At 46.3% G+C, this 27155-nt stretch overlaps 1 protein-coding gene across 20 annotated transcripts in view; it reads right to left on the reverse strand.

Annotated features, from left to right (window-relative positions):
- Positions 256-27155, reverse strand: part of FBXO34 (F-box protein 34) — a 36437-nt gene continuing 9537 nt past the window's right edge. The window contains exons 2-8 of one of the 20 annotated variants that reach the window (XM_021401483.1): positions 24639-24717; positions 11196-11395; positions 6596-6718; positions 5941-6070; positions 5477-5542; positions 4138-5207; positions 256-2943 (exon numbers count right to left, since the gene is read on the reverse strand). In XM_021401483.1, coding sequence (XP_021257158.1) covers positions 774-2943; positions 4138-4139 — 2172 coding nt within the window. In that variant the 5' untranslated portion in view covers positions 4140-5207; positions 5477-5542; positions 5941-6070; ... (1 more) ...; positions 11196-11395; positions 24639-24717 and the 3' untranslated portion in view covers positions 256-773. Of the gene's footprint in view, positions 2944-4137; positions 6071-6595; positions 6719-7815; positions 8013-11195; positions 11396-13858; positions 13953-23208; positions 23228-24638; positions 24718-25090; positions 25207-27155 lie in introns of those variants that run through there. The other 19 variants (XM_021401484.1, XM_021401488.1, XM_021401480.1 and 16 more) reach the window with 19 other exon arrangements.

The raw sequence follows: 27155 nt of genomic DNA on the forward strand, positions 1-27155 counted from the left end.
GCACACACAGGAGGGAAGGGAGAGGTGGGGATCTACAGCCGTCACAGCAGGGAGCTCTTCAAATAATTCAGGGTTTGGGCTTCAGAGGATGAGTTTTCTGAGCTCGACCTCCAAGTGCTCACCTCATGTTTCACAGCATTTTCACAAGACCAAGGCAGGTAAGGCAGATCTAGAATGCACATTTTATTTAAGTAAAAAAAAAAAAAAAAACCAAAAAAAAAAACCAAAAAAAAAAAACCAACCAGACAACGTGGGTAAGGTAGGCAATAATTTTTTTTTTTTTTTTATGTTCTGACTATACAATAATATTCCTCTCTTTTTCTCCACTGCCAACGCTACCGTCATCTTCTGTTCTAGTCTAGTTTTAGGGTTGTCCAGTTAAGTTGTCTGAAGATTCTTTAACCAAGTTGACCTTTACCTATTTAGAGTTTCTTCTCAGAAACATTCATATATTATACAGGATATACAGATTTTGAAACGAGACACTTAAAAACACACACAACTATAGCCGCAACACTATCATAGCTGCATTGTAGTGATTACGTTGTTCAGCCAGCTGTAGACTCTGTATATACAATTAGTTTTTATAGTGTTATTTACACAGATGGACTAAAAGCTTTCTTTATTCTAAAAGGTAAAGGCTCTTGTGTTGAAGGATGTGCAGTTTCATAGCCCTGTGAAAAAACACGACAATTATATACACTGTAAACAGCACAAGGCATGAGAATCTCCTCCTCCTACCCCAAACCATCTCGCAGGAAAGTGCACGTGCACTAATATTCCTCTTCTCCTTCGGCTCCCGCTCCTCTGGTCTTCTTATGGAGAGCACGGTTAAAGCTGTGGCAGGCAGGAACCCAGTGATTGTCGTGGAGCCCCAACTTACAGCCCGGGATGCCCTTCTGGGACCTGTGACAGCACATCCAGTACCCGGGCCCGTAGGGTAAAGCTTGGCAGTAAGGTTTGGGGTGCCAGCGGCACAGCGACACGTCCCCCTTCACGTACTTCTTCTTGCACTGCTTGCAAGGGTCTTCTCGGTAGCGGGGGTCGCGGACCCAGCGCGAGTCCGCCGGCCTGATGTTGTAGTACTCGATGATGAACTTGAAGTAGTAGCAAGTACATTTCAGGGCCACCAGACTCCTCGTAGGGAGCAAGCCGAAGATCTTGACTATGATGTGGTGAGGCAGGAAAGCCATATACTGCTGAGGCTCCAGAAGCTGCTGAATTTTAAACCTGGTCTCCAAAAAGTCATGCGAGACCTGCCGTTTCAAGCAGGAAGCATCCAGTACTTGCAAAGCACCTTCTGGATGGGGAACAGAAAGGGCTGATGGCTCAGGAGAGACGCTGGTCCTGACACACGATTTGTCAGATTCCAAAGCATCCTCCTCCTCGTTCCGGGCTCCTTCTCCTGGCTTTTCTTGGGTACGCTCCCGCAGCGGCTGTGGCGCATGGGTGGCATTCTGCTCAGCCTGGAGAAAAAACAGCTGCCCCGGGAGGGGGTCTTCACTCGAACCGGAGGGAGGGAGCTTCTCTTTCCTGCACCCCTTCTCGGTCTTGGTGACCGATATACTGATGCACAAGGGCTCCTTCCTAGCAGGATGCGGGCTCTGCTTCGAGAGGATTACAGCTTCCTTCGACGTACAATCAACGGCTGCACTCTTGCTCGGCAAGGAATCCGCCGGCACCCCGGCCACAGCCGGACACAGGGCTGGCAGAGCTCTGGGAGGCTCAAGCCGCCTTTCAGCATCGCCCCTTCCAGCCGCAATGGCCAACACGGCGTGAGCAAGTCCCGAACCCGCGTTCCCCACGCGAGCCTCCAGCCCTGGATGGAACGGCTGCGGAGCGGAGGCAGCGCCGTCCCACAGCCCGGCATCCCCGCACCTCGCTCCGCAGCCAGGCCCCACCGCCCCCAGCTCCTCGCCCCGGCCCACGCTGCCCGCAGAGGCTCTGCCGGGCTCGGCCCCAGGCTGCGTGCCGCTGGCCAGGAGCACCCGCCCCACGTTCCTGCGGAAGCTGTTGTTGCGCGAGAGGCTGCCGGCGTCCCGCTCGCTCTGCCGCCGCAGGCACTCCGACTCCAGCTTGGCCACCATGTCCAGGACGCGCACCGGCTCGCTCTGCTGCTGCTCGCCGCCGCCACAAGTTCCCCTCTCGTGTACCTCGCACGGCCCGGCAGCAACAAAAGGGTCAGAGCTGGGCAGAACGCTTTTAGACGGAGCGCTCAGCCTCGCGGTGGAGGCGGACGTGCAAGTTTTAGCACAGTCTACCAGTAAAGCACTGGCCCGCTGCTCCAGAAACGCGACCATCTCTATCACGGAGAGGGACCGGCCCGGGAACACGCCCTCCCCATTGTCATTCACGTAATGCACAGAGCAATGCTCAATGCCGCACGCGAAAGGCTCCGGCTGAGAGCACCTAGCGTTCGCCTCCCTCATCCTTTCCAACTGGAGCTTGGCTTTTTTCAGATCGACCGTTTTTTTCCGTCGTTTCACCGTTCTCCCATCGATATCCCACGTGCTTTTCAGCTTCATGGAGCCCAGCCGGTTGCTGCCGCTGCACTGCTGGGCTGCGAAGAAAGCGATCTTCTCCTTCGTATTGCCAGGCTTCACCACGGCCCACACATCCAGAGGCCCTTCCCCTTCTTCTCCCTGGTGGATCGTTGCCGACAGGACGTTCTTCTTCTCCCTGGCGCTCAGACCGTCTGCCGGACCTTTCCCATTCATATTGCACATAGTATTTGGATAAATAATGCCCAGGAGCTTTCGAGATGGAGTCACGAGGGGGGGTTTTGGGAAAACGCTCAGCTGGGTGCAGTTGTTGGCGTATTTGTCTTCTTGTGTCGATCTCTGATGGCTCATAGGTGGGCCTCTCAGGGAGTCCTGGCTTATTTCTGGAGATCGCTCTTTCCTCTGTAACTTGAGATATGGCTTTAAGTGCATACCAGAAACCCTAGAAAAACAGAAAGGGAAGAAATTATAGTTGCAAAATACGCCTGCCTGGAACTAGAGAAGGCGGCTCCGGGTAGGCACCAGCATGCCTCCTACTCTACATCAAGCAGCCCACACCTCAGAAGCAACCACATGAAAAACGAAAAGCAGCAGCCAGACAGCTACAGCCATCCCTTGGAGAACTACTCGCATCTTGCAACGGGATTGAAAGTCTTAAGGATGGCAGAGATCTTCCCACTAGGGAAATTTGTATCCAGGGAGTCCCAAGGCGAAATCCTCATGCTTAAGTTATGTCTGCTGTGCAAACGCAGTGGTTCGTTCTAGAGTCCGAGCAATCCTTCTATCCATTCAGCCCTGATCCTGCTGTAAGGCGCGCATGGATCACAGGGCTTACCTTGACCTTAGCTACCTCTCACATGGACTCTTTTCATAAGATAATGTACAGTTAAAGCTAAAAAGGGAAATTAGCAAGTGTAAGTACATTGATCAGAAATCCCAGTGGACAGCCAATCTCAATACCACCTGAAATGATCACAGAATGGTTTGGGTTGGAAGGGACCTTTAAGATCACCTAGCTCCAACCCCCTGCTATAGGCAGGGACACCTCCCTCTAGAGCAGGTTGCTCACAGCCCCATCCAGTCTGGACTTGAATGCTTCCAGGGAGGGGGCATCCACAACCTCACTGGGCAACCTGTTCCAGTGTCACCACCCTCACAACAAAGAATTTCTTCCTAATATCTAGTCTAAATCTACCCATATCTAGTTTAAATCTACCCAATGATGCCAATTATCCTTTAGTATACCAACACTGGCAGATTTGGTGCTCTCCCTTGTGCTATACATAAGATGCCCACTCAGAAAGTGACAGTAGCATCAACTACGGCTGGAAAGAACCACTTCCAAGTAAGCATTTTTATGGTTAAGAATGTAAGAGCTGTGAAGGAGACACTTGGTCACTACTGCCCTAACAGCAGCAGCACCACTCATGCAATGGTCCTATGCACTCCATTCATCCTTTCTGTTGCACCTTCACCATAATCTCTAATGCAAAGCTCTAGAATACAGAAGCCCAGGGCACTGCTGCATAGGATCCAATCATCAGGAGACTTCATGCTCTTCCTCCAGGGTGAACGTATAAGCATATTACTGAGCCAACTACAGATGATGTTTCCATGGCAATCTCTGAATTCTTACATTAAACGCAGAACTTTTTGAAACGAGGATAATCCATGACTGGTAGTTTAAAAACAGCAAGTTCAATGCCATCACGAGCTGGTACAGACACCGAACACATCTCCCCATGCAGCCACCACCAAAACACTTCTTGGTATTCCATTTCTAGGCCTAAAAACAGCATTTAATTCAAAGCTCCCACAGAGCTCCATGTATTAGCCAATGCATTCTCTCAATAACTGCTGAATCACTGAATCACTCAGGTTGGAAAAGCCCTCCAAGATCCCCAAGCCCAATCCCAGTGCACCCCCACCATGCCCACTGCCCACGTCCCTCAGTGCCACATCTCCACAGTTCTTGAACACCCTCAGGGACAGGGACTCCACCACTCCCTGGGCAGCCTGTGCCAGTGCAGCACTGCTCTTTCAGAGAAGAAATGTTTTCTAATATCCAACCTGAACCTCCCCCAGTGCAACTTGAGGTCATTCCCTCTCCTAGGTTCCTAGTGATAGGGTGAGAAGATCCTAGGGTGCTCAGGAAAGAGGATCTTCTTCCCTTACGATTTTACAGGCATCACCTCACCCTTGCGACCAGTGCTAATATCATCTTCCCTTCAGCTACAGGCTGTGGGCATGACAGAGCTCCCACTTCTGTACAGACACCCACCCAGTCACTGGGTTAATTCTCCCCCCATGCCTTCTGCATTAATTCCAGCTCTTGCTGGAACTGGGTCACCTCCCAGTTCACTTTCCTCTCCAGAATGCAACTGAGCTATTTTGTTTCCCTTCTCAGTTGGATGCTAACAACTAAAATAATCTCGTAAAAATAGAACTTCAGGGTGCTGAAACAGATGAGTAAGAGAGAATGGGAAATCGAGGCTGCTGCAAGTTTGCTCATGCCTAGTTTTCCACAATTCATAGCTGCTCAGAGTCAGGCCTCCAATACACCTGGGTCAGTGTCCAGCTTCTATTATAAAAGCAGGTGAGCGGTCGCAGAGAACCATGCCTGCAGTCCTCCATTCCCCACTGGGAAGGGCATTTTGGAGAAGTTCTTTCAGGAGAAAAGCTCTGGTAGCTGCTCACAGCAGTACCCTGGGGGAAGAAAAGGTGATGGCAATGAAGTTACACAGCTTTCCACATTGAAATCCCAGGAGCTAGGAACAAAAGATCAAACTTCATTCCTGAGTTTTCACGCCAGGGTGTTTGAAAGATGAGCTGAATTGTGTGCTAAAAAGGCTTTCTTCGAGCCATTTTCAGGAATCCAGCAGGACCAATCACTTCAACACCCTTCATTAAGGGAAAACTGCAAATGGAGGTGAGCTCAGGTGTTACATGAATGAGAACAGGACTAAACTGGTTACCCCAGCAGGCTCGGAGGACACGTTTAGCCAGCAAAGTTGGTTCAGCTGCTCACGGCTATTTCAGGTCTATGGAGAAAGACAAAGGGTAAAGTTATGCCTCACCTACTACAGATTTCTCGTTTGAGGTTATATTTCCTCCTGTGTTTCAGTTGGTTTCCAGCTAGGCCAACAATACCATTTAAGGTTGAAAAGTTACAATTTACATAACAAAATTATGCCTTAGTCAGAAGTTTTACTGCCAGAGTAATTGCCTCATTTGAATTCAGCATTCAGTTCATTGCACTGTTTTAATGGATCCAGATTTAAAGAAAACCTTCCTTTAATAGCTCCAGACAGCTACAAAAGGAGGGCTGCTAACTCCATCTGAATGGCACTGCCACTTCCCTCCAAGTTTTCAGGCAACGAGGAAAGAGAACTTCTATATAAAGAACTTCTTTAAGAGAGCCTCTAGTAACAGACCTTACCTGAAAGCATTGCTCGGAGAGAAGTGAAGCCTCAGCCCCACCACTTACACACTTTGCCATGAACATTCAAAATTCATCCTTCTTAGATAAGAAGAACATCTTCCTCATGCGTCAGCAGCACATTTCATTCCTAGCTCCAAGAATTAGAGCAAGGATTTCCAGCAGAAAATGCTTTGAATGCAAACCAGAGCCCAGTCCTCTCCCCCCCACACTCAACCCTATTTCTGCAACATTCCAGCACTGGCAAGCAGAGCATTGTGGCAGCTGAAGGTTAAGGTTTTAAATATTAAAAAACACCAAAAGTAATCATTACGAGGTGGAGTCACTGTCAATTCCCTATAGTACCTAACTGCAGAATAATTCTGTTTGCTTTCCCCCACTCTGTAAGCTATCGAGCTTTCTAATTCTATCTTTAGAGACAATGACTCTTCAGAACTTCATGGAATAAGCATAAAAGGTTTTCAATCCTGTGTGTGTGGTACTGAATTGCTGATAAGAGATAATTCTGCCAAGAATGATCAGCACTGAAGCAACTGGCAGTGCTGCCTTTACACTGTTATTCCATCCTTAAGCCAACAAAGTGAGAGGGCCAGGTTGTTTTTTGTTTTAATTTCTAATCAGCCATGTCTTAGGCACACAAAAACAGGATACTTACAGCTCTGGAATGACACTGCTGTTTTTACAAGCTTCAGTACAGCTCGTTGTCACTACAGTTGGCTCCTATGCTGGACTGATGCATAAATGCACGCCTTCATATATGCACACACCTCCCCTCTCTCTGTGGAAGGGAAGATCTGTTAGCCACTGCACCAAGCTGACCAGAATCTTTCTGCATTTAGACATCTTCGAAATCACAGCGGCCTGAAAACCAAAGTATTTCATTTCATAGGAGCTGGAGTAAAACTGGCTCCATTTTCACAACTCACAGAATTGCAGGAGTTGAAAGGGACCTCAAGAGATCGAAGTCCAACCCCTATGCTAAAGCAGGCACCCTACAATAGGTCGCACATGTAGGCATCCAGACTGATCTTGACTATCTCCATAGAAGGAGGCTCCACAACCTCTCTGGGCAGCCTGTTCCAGCGCTCCACCCCTCTCACCATCAAGAAGTTCTAGATGCTTTTTAAGGTCCCTTTCAACCCAAACCATTCTATGATTCTATGTTCAACAAGACCAGGCCCAGCACCAACCCCAAGTCCTCCCTAGGGTCCACGAAGAGCCTCCACATCCCATCCTGCACCATGGTCAAGATTCCCACAATGTGGGAATTGCTCCCTGTGAAGCACAACGATGTTCTTGGTAGCCAGAGGAAACCACCACCGAAACCACCAGTGCTCTCAGACAGCACACTCACGCCGTATGCCTTCTGGGCAAAGCACCGGAAGGTTTTATTAAGGTGACTATTTCAATCAAAACCCCAGCAGCTTCCCGTGGATTTCTTTTTGCAAACACTCGCTCCCGTAGGCTGCTGACTGCACACGCAGCGCCAACTACAGCTCCGAAAAACCCCTCAGGACACGCTAACACGAGGCACTCGCCAGGAAAAAAAAAAGCCTGCAAACAATGAAAAACCACACCAAGAGCAACCACTGGCAGGGCACATCTCTTCCCTGGCATCTCATCTCTTCTGTAAAACTCAGCTCCTCTGCAAAGAACACGGACAATTACGAAGGACTGAGCGCTGCGTGCGAGTTCAACCATGGTCAAGCACTTGTTATTTCTGGAAGTGCTCGGTGGGTCCTTCGGGCGCGATCTCTGGTGCCGCTTCCATCCCCTTCGCACCGCTGGGGCAGGCAGGGCAGACAGAGAGCTGCTTCCAAGGCATTCCGGAAAGTCCCAGCCAACAGCCAGGGTGGACGATGCTCTGCTACTCACTGGAGCTTGTTCTGGCACGTGGCAGCCATCCAAGCCTGGAGAGAGGCGGGTTGGGAAGCACGGTGCTCCAGAGCAGGGGCTGGTCCGACTACAGCAGCTGTGGAGGCATCTGGTTTCTAGAAAAACCACTCCCTTGCAGCACTAACTTCAGCCTGAAGCAACTGCTCCTGATCCCTTTGTGCCTGCCTAACTGCCTCCTGCAACAGAGAGCAAGTATCACAGACCACACAGGTAAACAGAAGGCCTTTTTTTCTTTTTTAAACAAGAGACTTGCCAGTGTTTTGTACGTAGGTCGCTCTGAAAGTACCGCCTCCTATTTATTTCCACGGAAACTCCAACAGCTACAAAGAGTACAGTAACACGATGTGACAGAGCAAATTCTCAGCTGCAAAACACTCTTTTTCAACGCGGTCACCACCATCAGCTCTGCAGTTTCACCAGCGATGAACGGGATCCTGCACGGTGCATGGTGCGCCCCTCAAAGCCTGCACCAGCAGAGGTGACCCACTGCTGAAACACGCCATGCACACGTGCTGACATCCACTGTTTGTTCTCCATAAACATCCACTGATGAATGTCAGTGGGTGCCACTTTTTCCACGTGGAGGAATCCCGTGACGCACCTTTGCTTCGTATGCACCTCCGTGTCAGATGCCATTTCATCAGGCTGCCCATCTGCCAACAAAATCTAACAGAATATTGGTGGAAAGGTTCAGCCTCTACTGCCATACCACCAAGATCCACCTGCAACGTTGTGAGGCAGTGTAAGAAAAATAGGACACGTTACTTTGGGAACAGCTCTCCTATAAAAGCACTTACCAAATGACGTACAATCAATTATTCAGTGAGCCTCAAGAAGCTCAGATCGACGTTCCCTACTTTCCAATCACGTCACAGATGCCACAGGGGTGACAGAAAGAGGGAAGCAATCAACTGAAATACCTGGCATTCGCAGAGTCATTGGCTGCTCCAAAAGCATTTAGCTCAAAGATGATGGCAGAGCACGCACCCCAGACAGACATCCCCCAGTTTTACAGAAACAGTGATGTTTCCTTTTGGAAACATTATCTTCCCTTAATGTCCATTCCCTCATTTATTAATTGCAACTGGACCAAGGTCATTTTTAATATGATGGGGCAACAAACGTCACCAAGTAGTTAATCCAACAGTGATGCTATTTAGTCTCCACTTTTGCACAAGAAGTGCACATGTGAAAGGCTGTAGGAATTAACCTTGGACTGCACTATCATTAAGAAACTCAGGGGTTCAAAAGGAAGAATAAGCAAAAGCAGATCTGAAGGCAAGTCACCACGCTGTTCTTTAAACTCGAGCCTAAAGGACCTGGTCCATGAAGCTGGCCACACCGTGGTACAGAGCATTTCACTGCAAACAGGGCAACCCAAGAGGCATTCTCCAGGAGTTAAAAGGTGTTTTAATTGAGTTGTGTTCATTCTAATGAAGAGTAGAAGAAACTCCAACTGAACATGTTCCTTCTTCAGGAAGGATACAAGAAGCAGCCACAGGTTTCAAATCTTCAGGTCAATATCACCTGGAAGGCAGTGCTGCAGGGGAGAAAGATCTTGGCATCTCCAGGCCTGGCAGTCTTACTTCGATGTAAAAAAGTGCTTGGAAAGAAAAGAGGATTACAAAGACATGGAGAAACAGGGGGAAAAGGAATAGTACAATATACCAGCCTAATCTGAAGGTTTTCAAAAGATCTTTCTCGAAAAACACTACGAACTGTGGTTTATTCATATGGTCTTCAGGAGGCACAAGGAGACCAACTGGGTAAGACAGATTGACAAAGAATTGTTGAAAGGCACAAAGAAGCTGTCTTAACAGCAGAGAGCCCCAGGTGATGAACAACAAAACACCAGCCTCAAAACCAAAGATACGCCTCAAGAATCAGCCTGGGGAACAATCTGGTTTTGTTACACATGACCTCAACAGCAAAGCTTCAGAAATGAAAGGCAATGCCAACGTGGAAAAGGCACAAAGCACCTGGTAATAGAAATGGGGCAGGATTTTGAAGTACAGATGGTGATGCAGCAGAATGATGAGCACCAGGAAGCACAGTTTCAGTTAACTGAAATAAGTGCTACAAACACATCCATGACACAGAGGCAAATGAAGGCAGATCTGTGATACTGACAAGCCCTCCTGTAAGGTTTCCTTTGGAATTCAGCACACAGTTACTGTCATGGCTCAGAGGAGATTCACCCAGACTAAGAACAATCGCTACTCAAGAAGCTACTAGAAAACACGAGTGCCATGCAGCACAGCAAAATGTAGGTGAGGGAATACAGCTGCAGTCTACAGAACACAGCAAAGAGGTAGAACTGAAAATGAGAGGTGGTCCTTATGCAAAAAACCTAACACCAGCTCAAATTAATACACACGTTGGCACAAAGGTCCACTCTGGTGACTGAAATGTTCCTAACTGCACACTTAGAGCTGTCATCTTCAATAATGGCTTAATCCATGGGAGGAGTGAAGACAAGAGAGAAGCCCAACCAAAAAACAATTACAAGTTTACAAAAGGGATTATGAGATACTCCTTGGGAAAGCAAGGAGCTGGGCAACCAAGGGAGTCCTTTCCAGGCCTAAATTACTATGAGACTAACATAGAAAGTATGTGTTGCCTACATAACCACAAGGAACAAAGGTTAATGTTTACTTTAAACCCACATGAATTTTGGAAATGAGAAAGCCGTCTCTCTTCCTTCAGATTGAGGAAGTTTAAGAAGTCTTGGTTTCAAAAGAGATATGTATTTTTTTTTTTTCCAAGTAGCCTGAATTCAAATAAACTGGCATGTTCTTTCATTTGCATAAGGACAAATTGTTCCGCACTGCGTTCCTATAACAAGACGCAGTGAGAGGCGTTCACTTAATTGTCGCATAAGCACAAGTGTTTGAAATCAGTCGTGCATTTCTTCCTAGGAAGAGACACAGGAGAACGAGCAATACAAATTTAAGATTCAACTGATCCAATTACTTACTCCGCAGTAAGACTAACCACAACAATGACTGCCAGCATTTCCACTTGCTGTAAGCTGACCGCGTATTTTAAAGCCTACTATGACAAGTTATTCTCCAATATACTTCAAAGTCATATTCCCAAATTAATTTACAGCTGTTACTAGAAAAAAAAATCATACTAATCAAAGGTTTCTCCAAGTACAGTACCATCTGTAGTTGTCATTATCAAATAACAGTGTCGAAGAACATTTCTGCCCTTAAGTCACTACAGTTCAGTTCAAGACCATCAGAAAGTAAGGACTGAGACCAACTAAGTGACACGCGAGACAATAAGAAAGCAAGGAGAAGGCCAAATGGGTGATAAATATTTAGCTCTAAGCAGGCCAGCTGGTCTGTTCATACCGTTTGACTTGATGGAAGGTAGAAGATGCTGAATTCAGTGGTTCCCTGTGGAGGCCAGCTCTGCAGGAACTCTTCATCGTAACTCCCCCTCCAGCTAAGGCACGCCGTCACAGCCAGTCCATCCTGGTTCACATGCAAGGCTCCCTCCTCAGCTCTCCTTGCCCTGCACAGGGCTTCACAGCGTCTCTCCCACCTAGAAACTGAACAAACACGAGAAAAGTAGCATCGTGTCTGAGTACAGCAGGGCACAGATTATCAGGACAAGGACGCCTTGCCAGAAGAGGGTGAAGAGGGATAGAAAATATACATACATATAGATATACTACTATATATAGTGCATATTCTATGTATACACAAACATACACATGCTATACACACATGTCCACATATATAAGTATAAAAAAAACTTAACATCAAGCCATTATTGCAGCTGGAGTTTCTGAACACCCCCAACAACACGTACTCTGCCGTGCTTATATGTGGCTGCAGCCCTACCTGGGTACCTCCATGGGACACGCTGTCCTCCAAGTTCCATGCAAGCAAGACACGCAAGACCTTTCTTCTGATTAGCACAGCATCAAGCCAGCTGTAAGATTTGATGCTGCCAGAGGAGTTACGTTAGCTTTCTAATCAAAGTAACACGGCCCATTTCACAGAGAACAAAACAAACATGCCACCACAAAGCTCCAAACCTTCTGAAAACTGCCCTGACTTCGCATCACACGCAGATAAGACAGCAGATCTCACCAAAACAAAGCTGTCCTGCAGTATCTCTCGCTCGCATTAGGTCGCTGCCTTCTACGCATTGTCCTTGGAGCCAACACCAGCAGTGTTGCAATGTACTTTGACACTGGAGTAAGAACCACCACCAAGGTGGAACATGAAGTATGTGACGCAGCTAAGGTGCCCTGGAAAAGCCTGAGTTGCCAGTAGCCTGCTTTAATGATTGTTTGCTTCCTCCCATCTGAAGGACCACGCACAACAATGCCATAATGAAGGAATGCTACGTAAGATGCTAATGATAAAGCTGTGACCCCACAGCATGAGATTTAGTGCAGCAGGTTGTTCTCTTTTCAGCTCTGAGATGGAGCCTCCCCCATCACCTCTTGCCCAGTGAGGTGTGAATGTCCCCTCCCTGGAAGCATTCAAGGCCAGGCTGGATGGGGCTGTGAGCAACCTGCTCTAGAGGGAGGTGTCCCTGCCTATAGCAGGGGTTGGAACTAGATGGTCTTAAAGGTCCCTTCCAATCCAAACCATTCTAGGATTCTATGATGATTCTGCAACACCTGGGGACTGCAGAACTGCACCCACCTTTGCACAGCTCACTTAACCAGCACCCAACCCATGTGGTTTACAACCCAATGCAGCCACTGAACACTCCTGGCCTGGGAAGCCCTCTCCAACTTTGCAGCCACACTTGGAGAAAGAGGCTAGGGATGAGAATGAGAAGCTGGTTTACATCCAGCTGGACTTGTGCATGTTATAGGAATTTCATGATTCCTCCAGTGATGGGGAATGAGAGGTTAATCATCCGCCTATGTTTGAGTAAGCAGGAGCCTAAAATAATACGTAAAATATTGTACAAACACATTCCAGTCCTTCACAAAGAAGTCTCTGCTGAGCTCTACACAATGCAAAGAAACATGCTGAACTGAGAAGGCCGAGGCAGAGCTGGAGGATGAGAGTGTGCCCTCCAATCCATGAGTTCAGAAAGACAAGAAGTTAGAAGACATGGTTACATGTCTAACAGCTGCAGAAATCACAGCTTCGTAGTTAAACACCATCCTCATGAGACTGCTCAGAGCCTGTAACAAGGACAGACCTGCAGGAGGGAAATCTGAGCACAAAAGTCAGACATTTTGGATGTTTTTAGAAAATATATTTCTAAGCGTATGCCTACTGCTTTATGAAAATCAGAAGTTAAACAAAATCATTACTTTCCCAGGAACCACCAGTAAGAGGCATTGAAATCCTGACTTTTATCCAAGCTTTTGTCTGGCTTCGCCTTCTGGCTTTACTGACACCAGCATTTCAGACTCAGCAGGAACTGTATCACAGAAACATTATTATATCCACACCCAAATAAATGCAAACACCCAGTTTTAAGAATGCCAGTCACTTTTTCACTAGCTAAAACTCTCTCGATGTACTCCTGGTTGAGAGCACCGCATGTTTTGTCCTAGTCCTACTGCCCTGTAAATCAAACTGAAAAAAAGAGAAGAGAAACTGAGAAGTATTAAAAAGACAGACACGTACATGAAGAAAAAAAATCTCATTTACAGTAAAGAGCTTGAAAAGCAAGATCATCATGCAAATTCACTCCGGTTGGGGTAGCCACAACCCCAGCCCAAGCATAGGCATCATATAGCACGATGCCATGCATTGAAAGAAAGGCCTAGCACCTACTGGGGGAAAGCAAAAGCTGACAAAATACATACAGCCAAGTTCACAGGGGCAGTGCAGCACAGATGAAAACACAGCTCCACACAAAGCATGCTCTTTCCCCTTCTCTAGCTGCTGGTCTATAGAAAAGAGCTGAAATAGGCTATTAATGGCAGCAATCTACTGACAAATTCCTACTGTGTAAGTTCTAAAAGGCTGTGCTTGTGAATAAAGAAAAAAGGAAAAATAATCAGCATCCAAGCTAGCACAGGGATACTTACTGCCTCTTAGCTATCAAAGTATTTCTTAACCAAGGCTGATCCTTATCAGGAGGTGCATCCCTTCTTTGCTTAGTTTTGCAGAGTTGGGTACAGCCTGAAAACCGAAATACAGATGCACAGAGAAACAGAACAGAAAGAGGAAAATAAGAAACTAATCTTGTTGCTCTCCTTTTCTGAAACCGCCCCCAAACATATGCCTTCATGCATCAGATGTGGGAAGGACTCAGATTTTGGCAGCAGGAAGCATCACACTCTCCCAGCAGCGGACAGCAGATTGCTGAACGGTCCCACCAAACTCTGTATCTCACCATCATTTTTGAACTGCTCCTGCAGTATTAAACAGCATAGAATAAGGGGGAATTCATCTGTGCAGCAAGACACCACAGTTTTTGCTACTTACAGGCACTGCAGAAGTTAAAGCTTTACTGCAGGAGCGGTGCGTTTTCAGCAGCAGCAACGGTAACTGTTGGAATATTTCAAAGGATGGGCTCACTCCTTGAGAAAATTTGCTTTCTAGGAAGCAGGCAGCGGCCTAGGGACTGGCTCTGAGCAGAAACCCCACTGTTGCTAAGAGCACCACGGTCTCTGCCAGCCTGAGCAGCCCACCTCCAGACAGGGACTGGCTCTGGGATGCTCTCCAGCCACACAGCACCATGGCACTGGCTCAGCTGGGCAGCGACCAGCACGCTCAGGATGCAGAAGAAAGCAAAGGCAAGTCTTTCAAAAGAAACTCCAAAGAGTTAACACAGATATAGTCATTAGAAGGGACTTAACCACAGCTGAGGCCTTATAATACAGATCTTTGTTTGGTCTATACCAAACAGTCAGTGACAGCCCCTGCATCCCAATGTTTCTGCTCTTTCGGCCAATGTAGCGAGGATCTGGGATTTTGCAGGGTGGATTCAACGTTATACATACTTCAAACTCTTCTTTAATCACAGCTTCTTTCTAAAGTAGCCTCAATGTTCGCATATGCCAACACATTTCGGTCCCTATCACACCTAGTGAAGCAGGGCAGCAACCAGCTCCACAACAAAATGAGGGTTTTTCAGCCCAAAGTGCTGTTCCAGCAGCAGCACCACCCTTCCAAGCTTATTCAACCACTTCATTTCACTGACTGGCTCTCACTCCAAGATTAAAAAACAAAGCAAGAAGCAGGAAAAAGACACCAAAGCCCAACCCTGCATGCATACCACGGGAAGGGCTCGAATAGAGCAACTGGGGGTTGGAGAAAACCACATTAAAACCAATCAAAAAGAAAAGCAGGGCGATATCTACCAACATCTACTTATTTCAAGCACTCTAAGAAGTCGTTCTTTAATGCAATTTCATGAGTTGGAATTTATTATTTAATAAAACAGTCTTAAGGAAAGAGAATGCTGATCTAGCTGCAGACATCCCTGCTCATTGCAGGGGAGTTGGACCAGATGACCCCTAGAGGCCCCTTCCAACTTCAACAACTCCATGGTTCTGCGAGTCCATAAAAGCAGTGTGTTTTAACTAAAACTGTCTAAGAGTTTGAGAGTGAACTCACATTCTTGTCTCCATCCATCAGCAGCTGGTAACAAACCCTCACATGAAACTGGGTGTTTAATAAGGACACCGCATCCATCTTTGAGCCATTACGAGATTCAAAGATTAACACCTACCGTCAGATGAGGTTCTTTACACCCTGTCAGGTTCCACAATTCAGCCTTTTCATTTAACTGTTAGGTTATTTAACTGGAATTTGAAGACTCCCATGTAAATTTGGACTTGGACACATCAGCAGGGTGTTGTGAAATACAGCCCAGCTTCATGACTGTTCCTACCACACTAGGCTTTCATTCCTCCTTTTCCTCCCAACACTTCACGTCATTGCTTATATCAGCATCGGTCCCTATCCCACTTCCATCCGAACCAACTCAAGGAACTGACCTAGGAGAAAATTAACCCAGAAAAGTAGGCACCAACAACCAATCCCTATCCAGACCCAGCAGGCACTAGCAAAGCACAGTGGGATGTTTTCAACAACTGGATTCAATCACCTCAAATCTGCGTCTTGAAGCATGCTGTGAGAGGTGTCTGCCCTCAAAGCGGTTTTTATATTCTTTCCAGTCAATGGAAATGAACTTCTGAACACACAAGTAAAATACAGAGTGTTTTGTAGGATGGGAAGAAGTGCGTGGGCTCCAAGGCTCCAAAGCTGGATTGCTCACCACTGTCAAACATCAGTAATTGGTGGAGCCACCGTCCCTAGAGATGGAACGTGGAGATGTGGCACTGAGGGACAGCTTAGTGGGGGATGGTGATGAGAGGCTGATGGTTGGGCTAGATTATCTTGGTGGTCTTTTCCAATGCTAGTGATTCTATACCTGTGGCAGCAATCACCGAGTCCTCATTCTAATGAAGCACTACAGGGAGAGCCTGTCTTCCCTTCCAAGATCACATCAATAAAGAAAAGTTTTCAATTTATAGCTCTCGTGTCTTCCCTCCTTCAGGTGTGGTTAGTGTTAGAACAATCTAGTCATCCTCTTTTCCCTCAAAAGGAAAATCCCAAAAGGGAAGAAGAAAACAAGTTCTACTGCACCTTGTTGAGCCTGTATTTTTGTACTGGAAATGATCACCAAGTGTTTCACCTGAACGTTCAACTACTCCTGAAAGGCTTCAGCTGTCTTACACAATTTGGTTAGGGACAATATCTGTAGCTCAACTGGGTAGAAGTTAAGAACTGGCTCATTAGACTCATCCTGCCTGATCCAAGAGAAAAACAAAACCAGTAAATCCATTATTTGCCAATTCTGCTGCAGTGCCGATGACAAACACACAGATCATACATTACTTCACTCTCCAGAAAGCGACCACCTCCTTTGGCAATCGCTGTCACCGCACAATCCGTGCTGTGTCCCGAATGATAAGCAGAGGGTAGCTGAACATTGCTGCTTCAGCTGCTGTGCTCTTGGGTTACTAGGTGTGGGTAAAGACACTGCAATGCATTTAGGGCCACGTGACCCGTGAGCCATGGCTGAATTATTTCGCATATAAAACTAGATTTGTTTTGCCATGCAGATTGTGAATTAATAAAAGCTCAGCTGAATGGCTACTTTCTTGGGGTTAGGGGAAGGAGAAAGCTTCCAGCAGCCTTCCTATTATAGAAGCAATAGAGCTGGTTCCAAAAATAGTAGGCAAGCACTCCAAGAGCTCTGGAGACGTCGTGCCCTGGTTTTATGAGGCTGAAGCCTCACTCGATTGCTCCTCTACGTGCAGAGAATGCTGGAAACGTCTGAAAGATGCAGAAGTGACGTTAAATTGGGAGCTTCAGGACAAACACCAGAGAAAAATCTAGACAGTCTAGATGAAAGAGATCAACTTGAATACCAATAGGGAGCAACCTGTCCCACTTTAGAGACAGACAGATAAAACCAGAAGGAAGAATCCTGTCGTTCCTCAAGAACACAGCGTTCGTTTGCTAAAGAAGATCATGATTATTAGAACAATGATGTTGCAGATTAAGATTGTCAACAGCAATTTCATCACTCTGTTTTGCTTTTTGGATATTAGGAACCCTTGCTGGAGAGGTCATTCTGGCACACGTTTGGTAGATGCGTTTTTGCTGCAACAGCTAATAAATAGCCCATCACATGGCCTGGCTGACAGTAATTATGCACTAGTTAGCCAGTAATGGTTTCTTAGTGATCCAGCACAACAGCATAACCCACTCTAATTCTTAATTTTAAGTCTCCTTTGCCTGTTCTGCGGCAGCATTTATAATACAATGAGAAAAAACTACTTTGCAATACTCTTCTGACTACAAATGGAACTTTGAATCTTTGTACTCCAGCACAGGACTGAGTTTTTCATTGGCATATACTGAAATAGCAGCAGGAAACAAAAATCCTGTACTTGACACTCTAAGATAAAAGTCTCCCCGCAACATAGCACACAATGTATGGTACTAAATGGGGTATTAAATGGCTTCTAAAGCCACTAGATAGGCAAATACAGTTCCTTCTTGCAAGCTTTGTTAATAAGGAGAACGCCACAGTAGGTGACCTGCTATTAATCACTATATTTATCAGCTTTGATGTCTGCTGAATACGGCTCTTACTGGCTGGGACAAGCCTTTGGGATGACAGCTGTGCTTTGATGCAGACTGCCCAAATGCTGTGAGCACAGGTCCAGCCCCAACAGTTCAGCAGAGTAAGCTGCAACTCATTTTTGTTTCTTTCTGCAGAATCTTTCCCTTTAACCAAAGGGCCATGCTGTGGACTTCTCTGTCCTATATCCCAGCCAACTCTTCCCCAGCAAAATCCAGTCTTAAAAAAAAAATAGTGGATTCATTCAGCCCACTCATTGGAGAGCTGTCAACTTACAGTATTCACTATGCATCCCTAAAGTATCCCAGTTTTTCCCGAGTGGTCTCCAAAACTACACTCAGGAACTGGAAGCCCTCCTTGAGTAAGGGAAACAGTAGGTTCAAGAGAACAGTGCTTACACAAAAATGTTCTGTAAGTAACTGGGTCATTTCCATGTAGTATTTCTGCATTTGAAAATGCCCTTTTTTTTTTGTAATATGCTCCTGAATCCACCCTGTTTTCATATATGGGTACCCTTCAACAATTCTGCACCTATGTGCCACGTGATTTGTCAGGAAATCTTAAAATCCTTTCAAGTTTTTGTTTGTTGCTGCGTAAGCCTGCTGATGCCCAAACTCCACACGTCTATAAAGAACCATCTTTCATCTTGCCGGGATAACATAAAACGCTGAACTATGAAATGTGAAGTTTCTATGTCAGCAGCTTACAAAAACTTTGCTTCACAGACTTGGGAGAACAGTTAAACTAAGTATACCCAACTTTGGGGCAAGATGACGCTCAATAGGAAGCTCAAATTATTTTGCACCTAACATTTCATAGCTCAAGGCACCCTTAGTTCTACTGAGGACGGCAAACTTTCAACAGAACAGATTTGTTAAGAGTATTTAGGAACAACCCACCCACAAAAAACACACCACCACCTACACCCTCCCAACAAGCATTGGATTCACTCCTTTGCAGCGCTATCTTGCTTAATAAAAAGAAGTTCACGAAGAACAGGTTGCAATTTCCGACCAGAAAAATAAATGACTCATTAACATGAGGTTCTAACGTGGTCTACGGATGCATTTATGGAAAGAAATGATCTGCTACATAACTTGCTTCAGGTGTACAGCTAGCCATATGCTACAAAGCATACCCTAAGACTCAGAACATTTTCAGAGCATTAAATCTACCAAAGCAGCCTGGTCTTATGCACTTCCCAGCTATCCAGTATGGGCAGCAACAAGGCATGCCACATCCAGCTGTGGATTGATTCGTTTGTCTACATCCAAGTAACAGCTCTCAAAGTGAAGACAGCCTGGATTTTCAACACAGAGGTAGCCCTGTTTTTATCAGTTCATCTCATGCCACTATTGCCCAGAACTCTTCACTGTGCTCCACACAAAGGGCCTCAACTCTCCCCAAGCTGGCCAGCAACCTGAGAACCCACTAACCTGCAGTGAAAAGAACCCCACGCTGTTATCATTTCCTTAATTGCTTGTGAAGGTGGCAAGGTGGGAGGGACAGCTGGGGTGGTCTCTGTGGGACACAGCCAGCTCCACAATGGCCCCACGCAGGGCACGGCCCAACAAGTGGCACCTCTGGAAGAATATACTGAAGAATGGGCAAAAAACACCACATGGAGAAAGGAAGGGGGGAAAAAAAACGACCAAGATCAGAGAATGAAGGGGATGTGGTATGGGGGAACGCCTACAGCGCCCGACAGTGTGAAGCTGGGCATGGGAAAGGGGAAAGGTGTTGGTTTAACATTTCACTTTTTGTTGCTCGCTCCTTACATCTATTTGAACCGGGAATGATTTAGTTTTCCCCCACATCAATAGGCTTTGCCCAGAGCAGGAGTTGTGAAGCAATGCCCCCAGGTTATCCAGACCCACGAGCACAGAAACGCAGGTGGATGATCCAGAGAGCAGCATCTGGATGCATAGGATGTTTCTCACCTCTAAACTGCTTTGGGATCGCAAAACACAGAGTCTGGTCAAGTAGGCCAGAAAAATCTTCAGAGAACCCAAAAGCACAGGCACACAATGAATGACACATTAAGGCTACAGATGAAGACAGAAGGCAGGCAATAGCACGTGCTAAAACTCAAAGTATCTGCTTGGTTTTTGTTTTTCTACAAATTCTTAAAAGAAGAATATACACGGAACATCATCTGCTGAAATAACTCAGCCATGGATAAGCTTGTTTTTTTGGCAAGTAAATGGCAGTACAGACCAGCATTAAATACAGCGTTTCCGTACGACTGCTTCAGAAGGCTGCTGAAATACCCAAGCTAATTCTGAAACCTACCAATCCTGTGGATCTTCAGATATCTTTTCGTTATGTTTTAAAGACTTTTTCCATTAATAACTCAGAGTTGCTTGATGCAAAAAATAGCTTCCCCATTCTTCAGAGCCTTGCAGTCAATATGCCTAGCAACACAATTAAATTTTTAGAAATTCTAAGCACAGCACAAATTCTGCCCTAACTCTTTTTTCAAAGAAAACAAGGAAGAAAAAATAGCATCTACATTTCAGTATAGCTTGTGCATGTTCAAATACCTTGTTAACTGCGAGGACGCATGCTGCACATCTTTCACTTCTCATCCTCATCTTCAACATTCAGCGACACGTACCTGCACTTCTAGGCTTGCTCATGTGAAAGTCTCGCTTATGAGGATACAAACAGGGATAAGCATGTTCCTATAGAGCTCAGTGCCCCCCACTGCTCCCTCCCCAACACAAACAATACTGTCTTTCCAAGGCTTCCACCTCATGGACGAAACATCAGAAATACAAATGAAAATAAGGAAACAAATCAGGAGGAAATCAAGCCAAAAACAGAGTACCCCACACTGTTTTTTTTTTTTTCTGTAGAAGGGTGGTTTAACTGCACCAGATTTCAAGCTGGGGACTGTTACTTTGCTGCGAAACCACTCAGCACATTTTTAGGCTTCCCAGCAGAGCAGCTGGTGCGAGCGCGCTGCACAACAGAAGAACATAACCTTGCAAATTAAACATGCCAGCTCTGGAGGTCCTGCTCATCGCGCTGCCTTTCGTCAACAAATTGCTACCAAAACCCTTCCCTGCAAGCCAGCTGCAATCTGCTAGCCTGAGAACCAAATTACCAAAGTAATAATCAAGCTGTATCAGCTCCATCTCTCAGCGTTTAACATCTCGGACTAATTTTCTGTCAGCCTGCAAGAAATAGTTTCAAACAGCTCCCTCAAGAAAATAAGCTACAAGCTGTAGTTTCATTGGGTTTTTTTTTTTTTCCCCCGTTCTGAGCCATCTCTGCACTATTTCATAGCTCTGATAATTGTACCACTGACTAACCTCCAACTGGGAATAACTGTTTTTATCATCACTATTAAAAACAGTCCCTCACACTGTTAGGAATCTGGAAAGTCACTGTAGCTGCATCCCACCCTTCAGCCTCTCAAAACACTACAGAGCAATGAAAATATGTGCTGAAACCAGAGGATCCCCATGCTGAACACCTCCCGTAATCTGGGGGTAATTACAACTGCTTCTCAGAGAAATTAGCCGTGGAAATTTGATTATTGATTTTACAGGGGCAAGCAATGTGAGATCTTATAAAAGAATGAACTTTAAATGTTCCCTACTGTACTGGGAAAGCTGAATTGTTTTTAGAAGTGTACCAGTAAGGTGCGTGCCATCAGGCCTCACACATTCACCTAACCTCATAGCTGATGCTTGGTTTGGGTTTCAAAGTACGAGATCCATCCGCAGTTTTCATCTCCTGGTCCCACGTTACCTTGGTTTTTACAGATAAGACGTAAGAGTGACCAATGGCTCTCAGAGAAGCTGCAAGATGCAAAGAAAAATGAGAGTTGAAAGAACAGCGGATTTCAGAAACAGCTTTTAATGATCTGAAGGTGCAGCTGCCAAGCAGACAGCAGAGGCTGTGCATCACATGCAGACAGGGAAGTTCCCATGGGTTTATTCCACAGCCAATTACAGTGGATTACCCTATTAGTAAGAGCAAAATATTTTTGTTTGGACTCAAGTTTCAGTGACCTGAAAAAAATCATTGCCACTCGTACTCTGACACGCAGGATCAGCAGCCTGTTTTATCACACTTCCAGTCATCACTGCCCATAAACACACCCTACGTGGGACCTCTCCCTATTGTTTAATGCACCTTCTGTCATCGGTTCCCTCTCAGAGATCAATGTCCCCCTTCAACTATCATTTATATACCCATTAAAATCATTGTCAATATTAAAGAGCAACATCAAATACCCCCCAACCTTTATGTATCCCCTCACACAACCCCCCAGGTGCTTCATATTACACACTTCTGCCTCTGCAAGATGTCCCCGTCCAACATCTGTCGAACAGCAAAGCATCACTGCAGAGCAGAGCAGCTTTCCAGGATCCCTGTGCTCAACGCTGGGTGTGCCTACTTTTGTTTGGTATCAAGTTCATTCTGCTGGCTCCATTACATGGATAGTTTTTTCCCCCCACCTCCAAAAACATCTGTTCTTCTTCTAAGTTCTCCAGACTTCCTTCCCTTTGACCGTATCACAAAGCCTCTCTTTCTAGCAGGGCTGCCTTCTTGATAGTCCATCACCATTATCTTGTTGTTCATTGCCAAGCGATGCAGAACACTAAATCTTGCCGAGCTCCCAGCCCTTTCAGCTCGAGGCCAGGCACCAAAATTCAAGCACTCTGATTTAGAGAGAGGGTTGCTAAACTCCTTCCCTGCCTCTTTTTTTAAACACTCCACAGCTTCCTGTCCTGGGAGGCAACCAAACTGCTGTAAGAAATGCCAGGTTCTGTTCAACATCCTCCATCCCTGTGACACTGAACATTCAAAACAATTAGGTTCCTTCCAAATCTTGCCCTGTAACAGCTTTTATTCCAGGAAGTGCAGAGATGAGTATAAATTACTTCAGCACGAAGGAGTTTGAGCTGGTCACTTGCTAAATCCCACAGCAATTCAAGCGAACGTTCAGGCTTGGCACAAGCACTCATCCGCTCGAGCACACAGCACAATGTCACCCCTCAAATCCCCACTGTTCAACCTCAAGGCACTTTTTTTTTCTCCTTTTTTTAAGGGTGCATCAGCTGATGACTGAAAGTGGAAATGCTTCATTTAGCACATACACTTGTTAAACTGCTCACAGCATGCAAATAAAATACCGCATTGTGCAAAAGTCATTCAGCTTCCCCGGCCGTAGATATGAGCAATGGAACTGTGTCCAGGAAAGAGAAACTTGGAACAGCATGCAAATATTTCAGTCCTTCACTCCCAATATTCACATACCACACTGAAGCCCACATCGGTGTCGCGTGGAGGGGTGACCATGTTGAGAAGCTGTAGCACAGAATGGGTGGGAGAACGACCATTATCTGTCTTTGCCCCAGTACTGCACCCTTTTATTTGTAGTTATTACTGCAAACTGCTTTTTTTTTTTTCTAGACAATGGTTGTGTTATTATAGGTACCTTCATGCCGTGCCAAAACACATACACACAGCAATTCAGAACAATCAGCCTTGTTTTCATGGGAGCAAAGGTTGCAGCCAAATGAAATGGGTGGAGATCACATTAAACAATCTTGGAATCTGCTAATAGGATATAGGAAAATGTGACCATCATGCAGATGCAGAGCTCCCCTTCCACCTTCCAATATCATGGTGAAAATAAAAGCTTTGGAAAACCAATTAAACTATTTGTACGCTACGCAAGAAAAAGTGGTCTCAGTACGCTACCAAGAAACTACACTAATGAGAAGCTCTTTAAAATAACAGCAGAACAAAACACTGACCTTCCAAAGGTCTGAAACCAACAAGCAAGTTCCCCCAGACCACCTGCTGAAAAGAAACAGGATACCTGCTGGATGTCTGCTTATCCACTGTAAACAGAAGCTCACCGCGACGAATGTTCCTGCCTCAAAGACATCGTCACATCCTCCCCTGCCTGACAGGGGAATTCTCATATTGGAACACCTTGCTTGGTCAGCTGTAACCTGCACTCTCCTTGCTGGCTTTTGAGATGTGCATTAGTCAGCTTTCTCCTTCACAAATCTGATCGTGCCTCCGCATGATCGTACACTGAAGTCATGTCCTTGAGCCTGTGACATCAGTCTGTTGCCATGGAAATGTACAGGGCAGTCCAAAATTCAGTATTATGGCACCACTGCAGGATCAGGCAGCAGATCAAGCCAACGCCCGAGAGCTGGTTAATGCAGCACAAACAGCTGACACATTGCAACCTCCGTGCTACAGTCCAACTGCACTTTATCTTAATATTCTTCCCAAATAGGGCTTGAAGCCTCTTGTCAAGAAAGATGACCCGGGCTGTCATTAACGTCATGACAAACAGGCCAGCCATGACGCATCACTGAAGAAGGGCAATATGTTTCCAGGGATGGCCACGAAGGATGAGCGAAGTTCAGCTCTCTGAATAGAAGCTACCATCTGTTCCTACAGCAACACCAGACCTGCCTGGAGAGATCTTTCACAAAGAAACAGGGGTGCCCCCCCCCCGCCCAGCACACGGATCAGGGGCTAGCTTACACACAGCTTTTCTGGAAATAAAAGAGTGCAATGCCACACCACTGTCACCCTTCTGGAAAAGACAGCGTTACATAAGACGTGGATCTTCAAATTGAGCTTTGGCTGCAAACCAAAGATCAGTCCATCATTAACCCGACCTATAACAGAGTAGTTTATTAGTTAAAAAAGGGTGGTACCTTCAAACAGTTGTTATTCCGTGTAGTGTTAGACATTACAGTTCTGTAGGTTCCTTGCACACTCACGGGAATCACATTTCTGAAGAGCAAAAGGGAAGGAAAAAGGAAATTAGTTACAAGTTAATGACCAGCCAGCCCCTGAAACCAAAAAGATCCGCCAGCTTAACACAAAAAGCCAGCCAAGGAACACTGCTCATCCACCCCACTGCAAAGGGTACACAGGAACCATCAGTACAATGCTGACAGGCAGAAAGCCACCAACTGGAGGGAGTCCTCAGTGTCAACTGAGCAAATACACCCCAAAGAGAGCCCAACTACCACCAAAGGCAGCTGCCTTGCCACCAGGGTAAGTCCCAATGGTAAAGAGCTGCTTCAGCACTGCAGGTCCCAGGCTTCAGGGACAGCAAAGAACTACAAAACTGGAAGCATCCACTCCAGACCCCTTCCTTTACCTGGTCCTCCATTCACATCGAGCACAGGCACTCAGGGGTCTGGCTGCTGATTCCCTCAACACCCAAACCCACAACCTCGCAGCCCTACTGCTGCTCCGTGTAAACACAGCCACTCCCTGTGCCCTCAGCTGGTTTCAGTTCACCTCCTTCCGTTTTCTCTCACTAATCCACACGTCTTCTATAACTCGCTCAACGCTTCCTCCTGCAGAGCTGACCTCCATCCTTCCCATAACCTCAGACACACCCTCAGTTTCTTCACAGTGCCATTAGAGAGCTGTAGGCACAACAAGGAACACTTGGTGTTCTCAGCACCAACGTAACCCTCACCTGCTCCTAACGTCCCTCCCCCGTCCCTCCCCCCTCCCCCCCCTCAGGTCCCTGGCTATAATTACCCCATACCATGTTATCTAACACTGAACACAAGCCTCAGGGCTGGGAACCATCGTTTATTTGTCTCTGCAATGCCACACACCCCAGCGGTGTTGTATAAATAAATTCCACAACCTGTTTGAGCGTGAGTCTGAGCTTGATTCAGACCTGAATTATACCAGTTTCTGAATGTACAAACACCTCCACTCGCTCCCTGCTGGCTTTAGCAATATCAACTTATGCAATTAGCCACCAGCGCCAAACATCACGACAGCTAATTGCTGCTGTGGACCACAACTGCAAGAACAACATTTAAATCCCTTCGCTTTTAAATACAAATTGCAAATTATGAAGGGACAAACAAGCTGCTGCCATTCAGGAGTACTCACGCTGACAAGTGCCACGTGCCAGTGCCACCTTAGCCATGAAAGCACCCAGACCTGCTCCAGCCTCAGCCCTCAAGCGCCCAATGTGTTACCCAGTTCCAAGGCTGCAGCGCTGCAGGAGCTGAGATTCTCAAGGCAACCTGATTTCAGACCAAAATAAAGCCAGTAGGCTTCATCTCCATGGAGCTCCTGCAACATAACATAGGCTGAGCAAGTTACTTAGGGTCGAGGTCCTTCTCATTAACGACCTAGGAATTTAGGTTAAAGTCAGATAGCGTTTTCTCTTCCCTAGATAGAGAACTGATGCTATCCAGCCCAGAAGAATCAACCCAGCTTCTGCAACAAGGAAAACTTACACGTACATGACAACAGAAATCTACATGACTGTGCACTTCTCAGGTCCACATTAGGCTTTTTCCCAACAAATTCTCCGGTACTAGATAATTTGCTTTCAGTTTCTTGACTTTCTGCAGTCAAGACAGACCACACCCCAGTGACAGATGCTGAATCCTACTAGCAGCCCTATGCAGCCATACCAGCTGATGGGCACCAAAATGCAAACACCTGCCGACACTCAGCATCCACCTCCCAGTCCCGTACACTGACGGAAGCAACCCTACTTGGCTTCAGGTTGCTCAGCAGAGCAACCACACCTCCAAGGCAAACACATAAAAGGAAGGAAATGCTGAGGGCACAGTTCAACCCTCAGCAGGTAAATAGAAGCCAGGGACGGTCCAAGTTTGTATGGCTGCCAGTGGAAGGCTGGTTAACATGCTTCAAGAAACTGAGCGTGGGGAAAGACAACCTCACCATCCCAAATGGCCACAGGAGCTTTCTCAGCTTGCACACACCCAGGAGGCATTCCCAAATATCAAGAGCAGCACTGGAAAGTCAGACAGACCATGTGGGGAAGCAGGACTCGCACAAGGATCACGTGGCCAGCAGCCTTCTGAAGCAGCCGTGGCCAAGAACAAGCTGGGTCAGGTAGCCCTGCTTCTAGAGCACATATCAGGCTTCAATCTTGTTTTCCTTTAGATAATGCTCAACCCAACCTGCCAGCCTCTTGTCCCTGCAATATCTGTGGACAAAAGCAAAGGCAGAGCAGCGTTCAGCTACAGATTTCCAAAGGAGTACGTTATTTTTTTCACCGAAACAAATAAATGCCTCCTTAAAAAAAGGTGATGCAGTTTGTCTCATTAAGAGACCCATATTGTTCTTATCAAAGCATGGATCCACTCCAGTGCACTATGTACACAGCAGTTTGCAAAGCATGTGTGGGTCTCTTTCTCTCTGAAATAGACTCAATAAAT

This window comes from Numida meleagris, chromosome 6 (assembly GCF_002078875.1).
Source record: "Numida meleagris isolate 19003 breed g44 Domestic line chromosome 6, NumMel1.0, whole genome shotgun sequence".
NCBI classification, from domain to species: Eukaryota; Metazoa; Chordata; class Aves; order Galliformes; family Numididae; genus Numida; species Numida meleagris.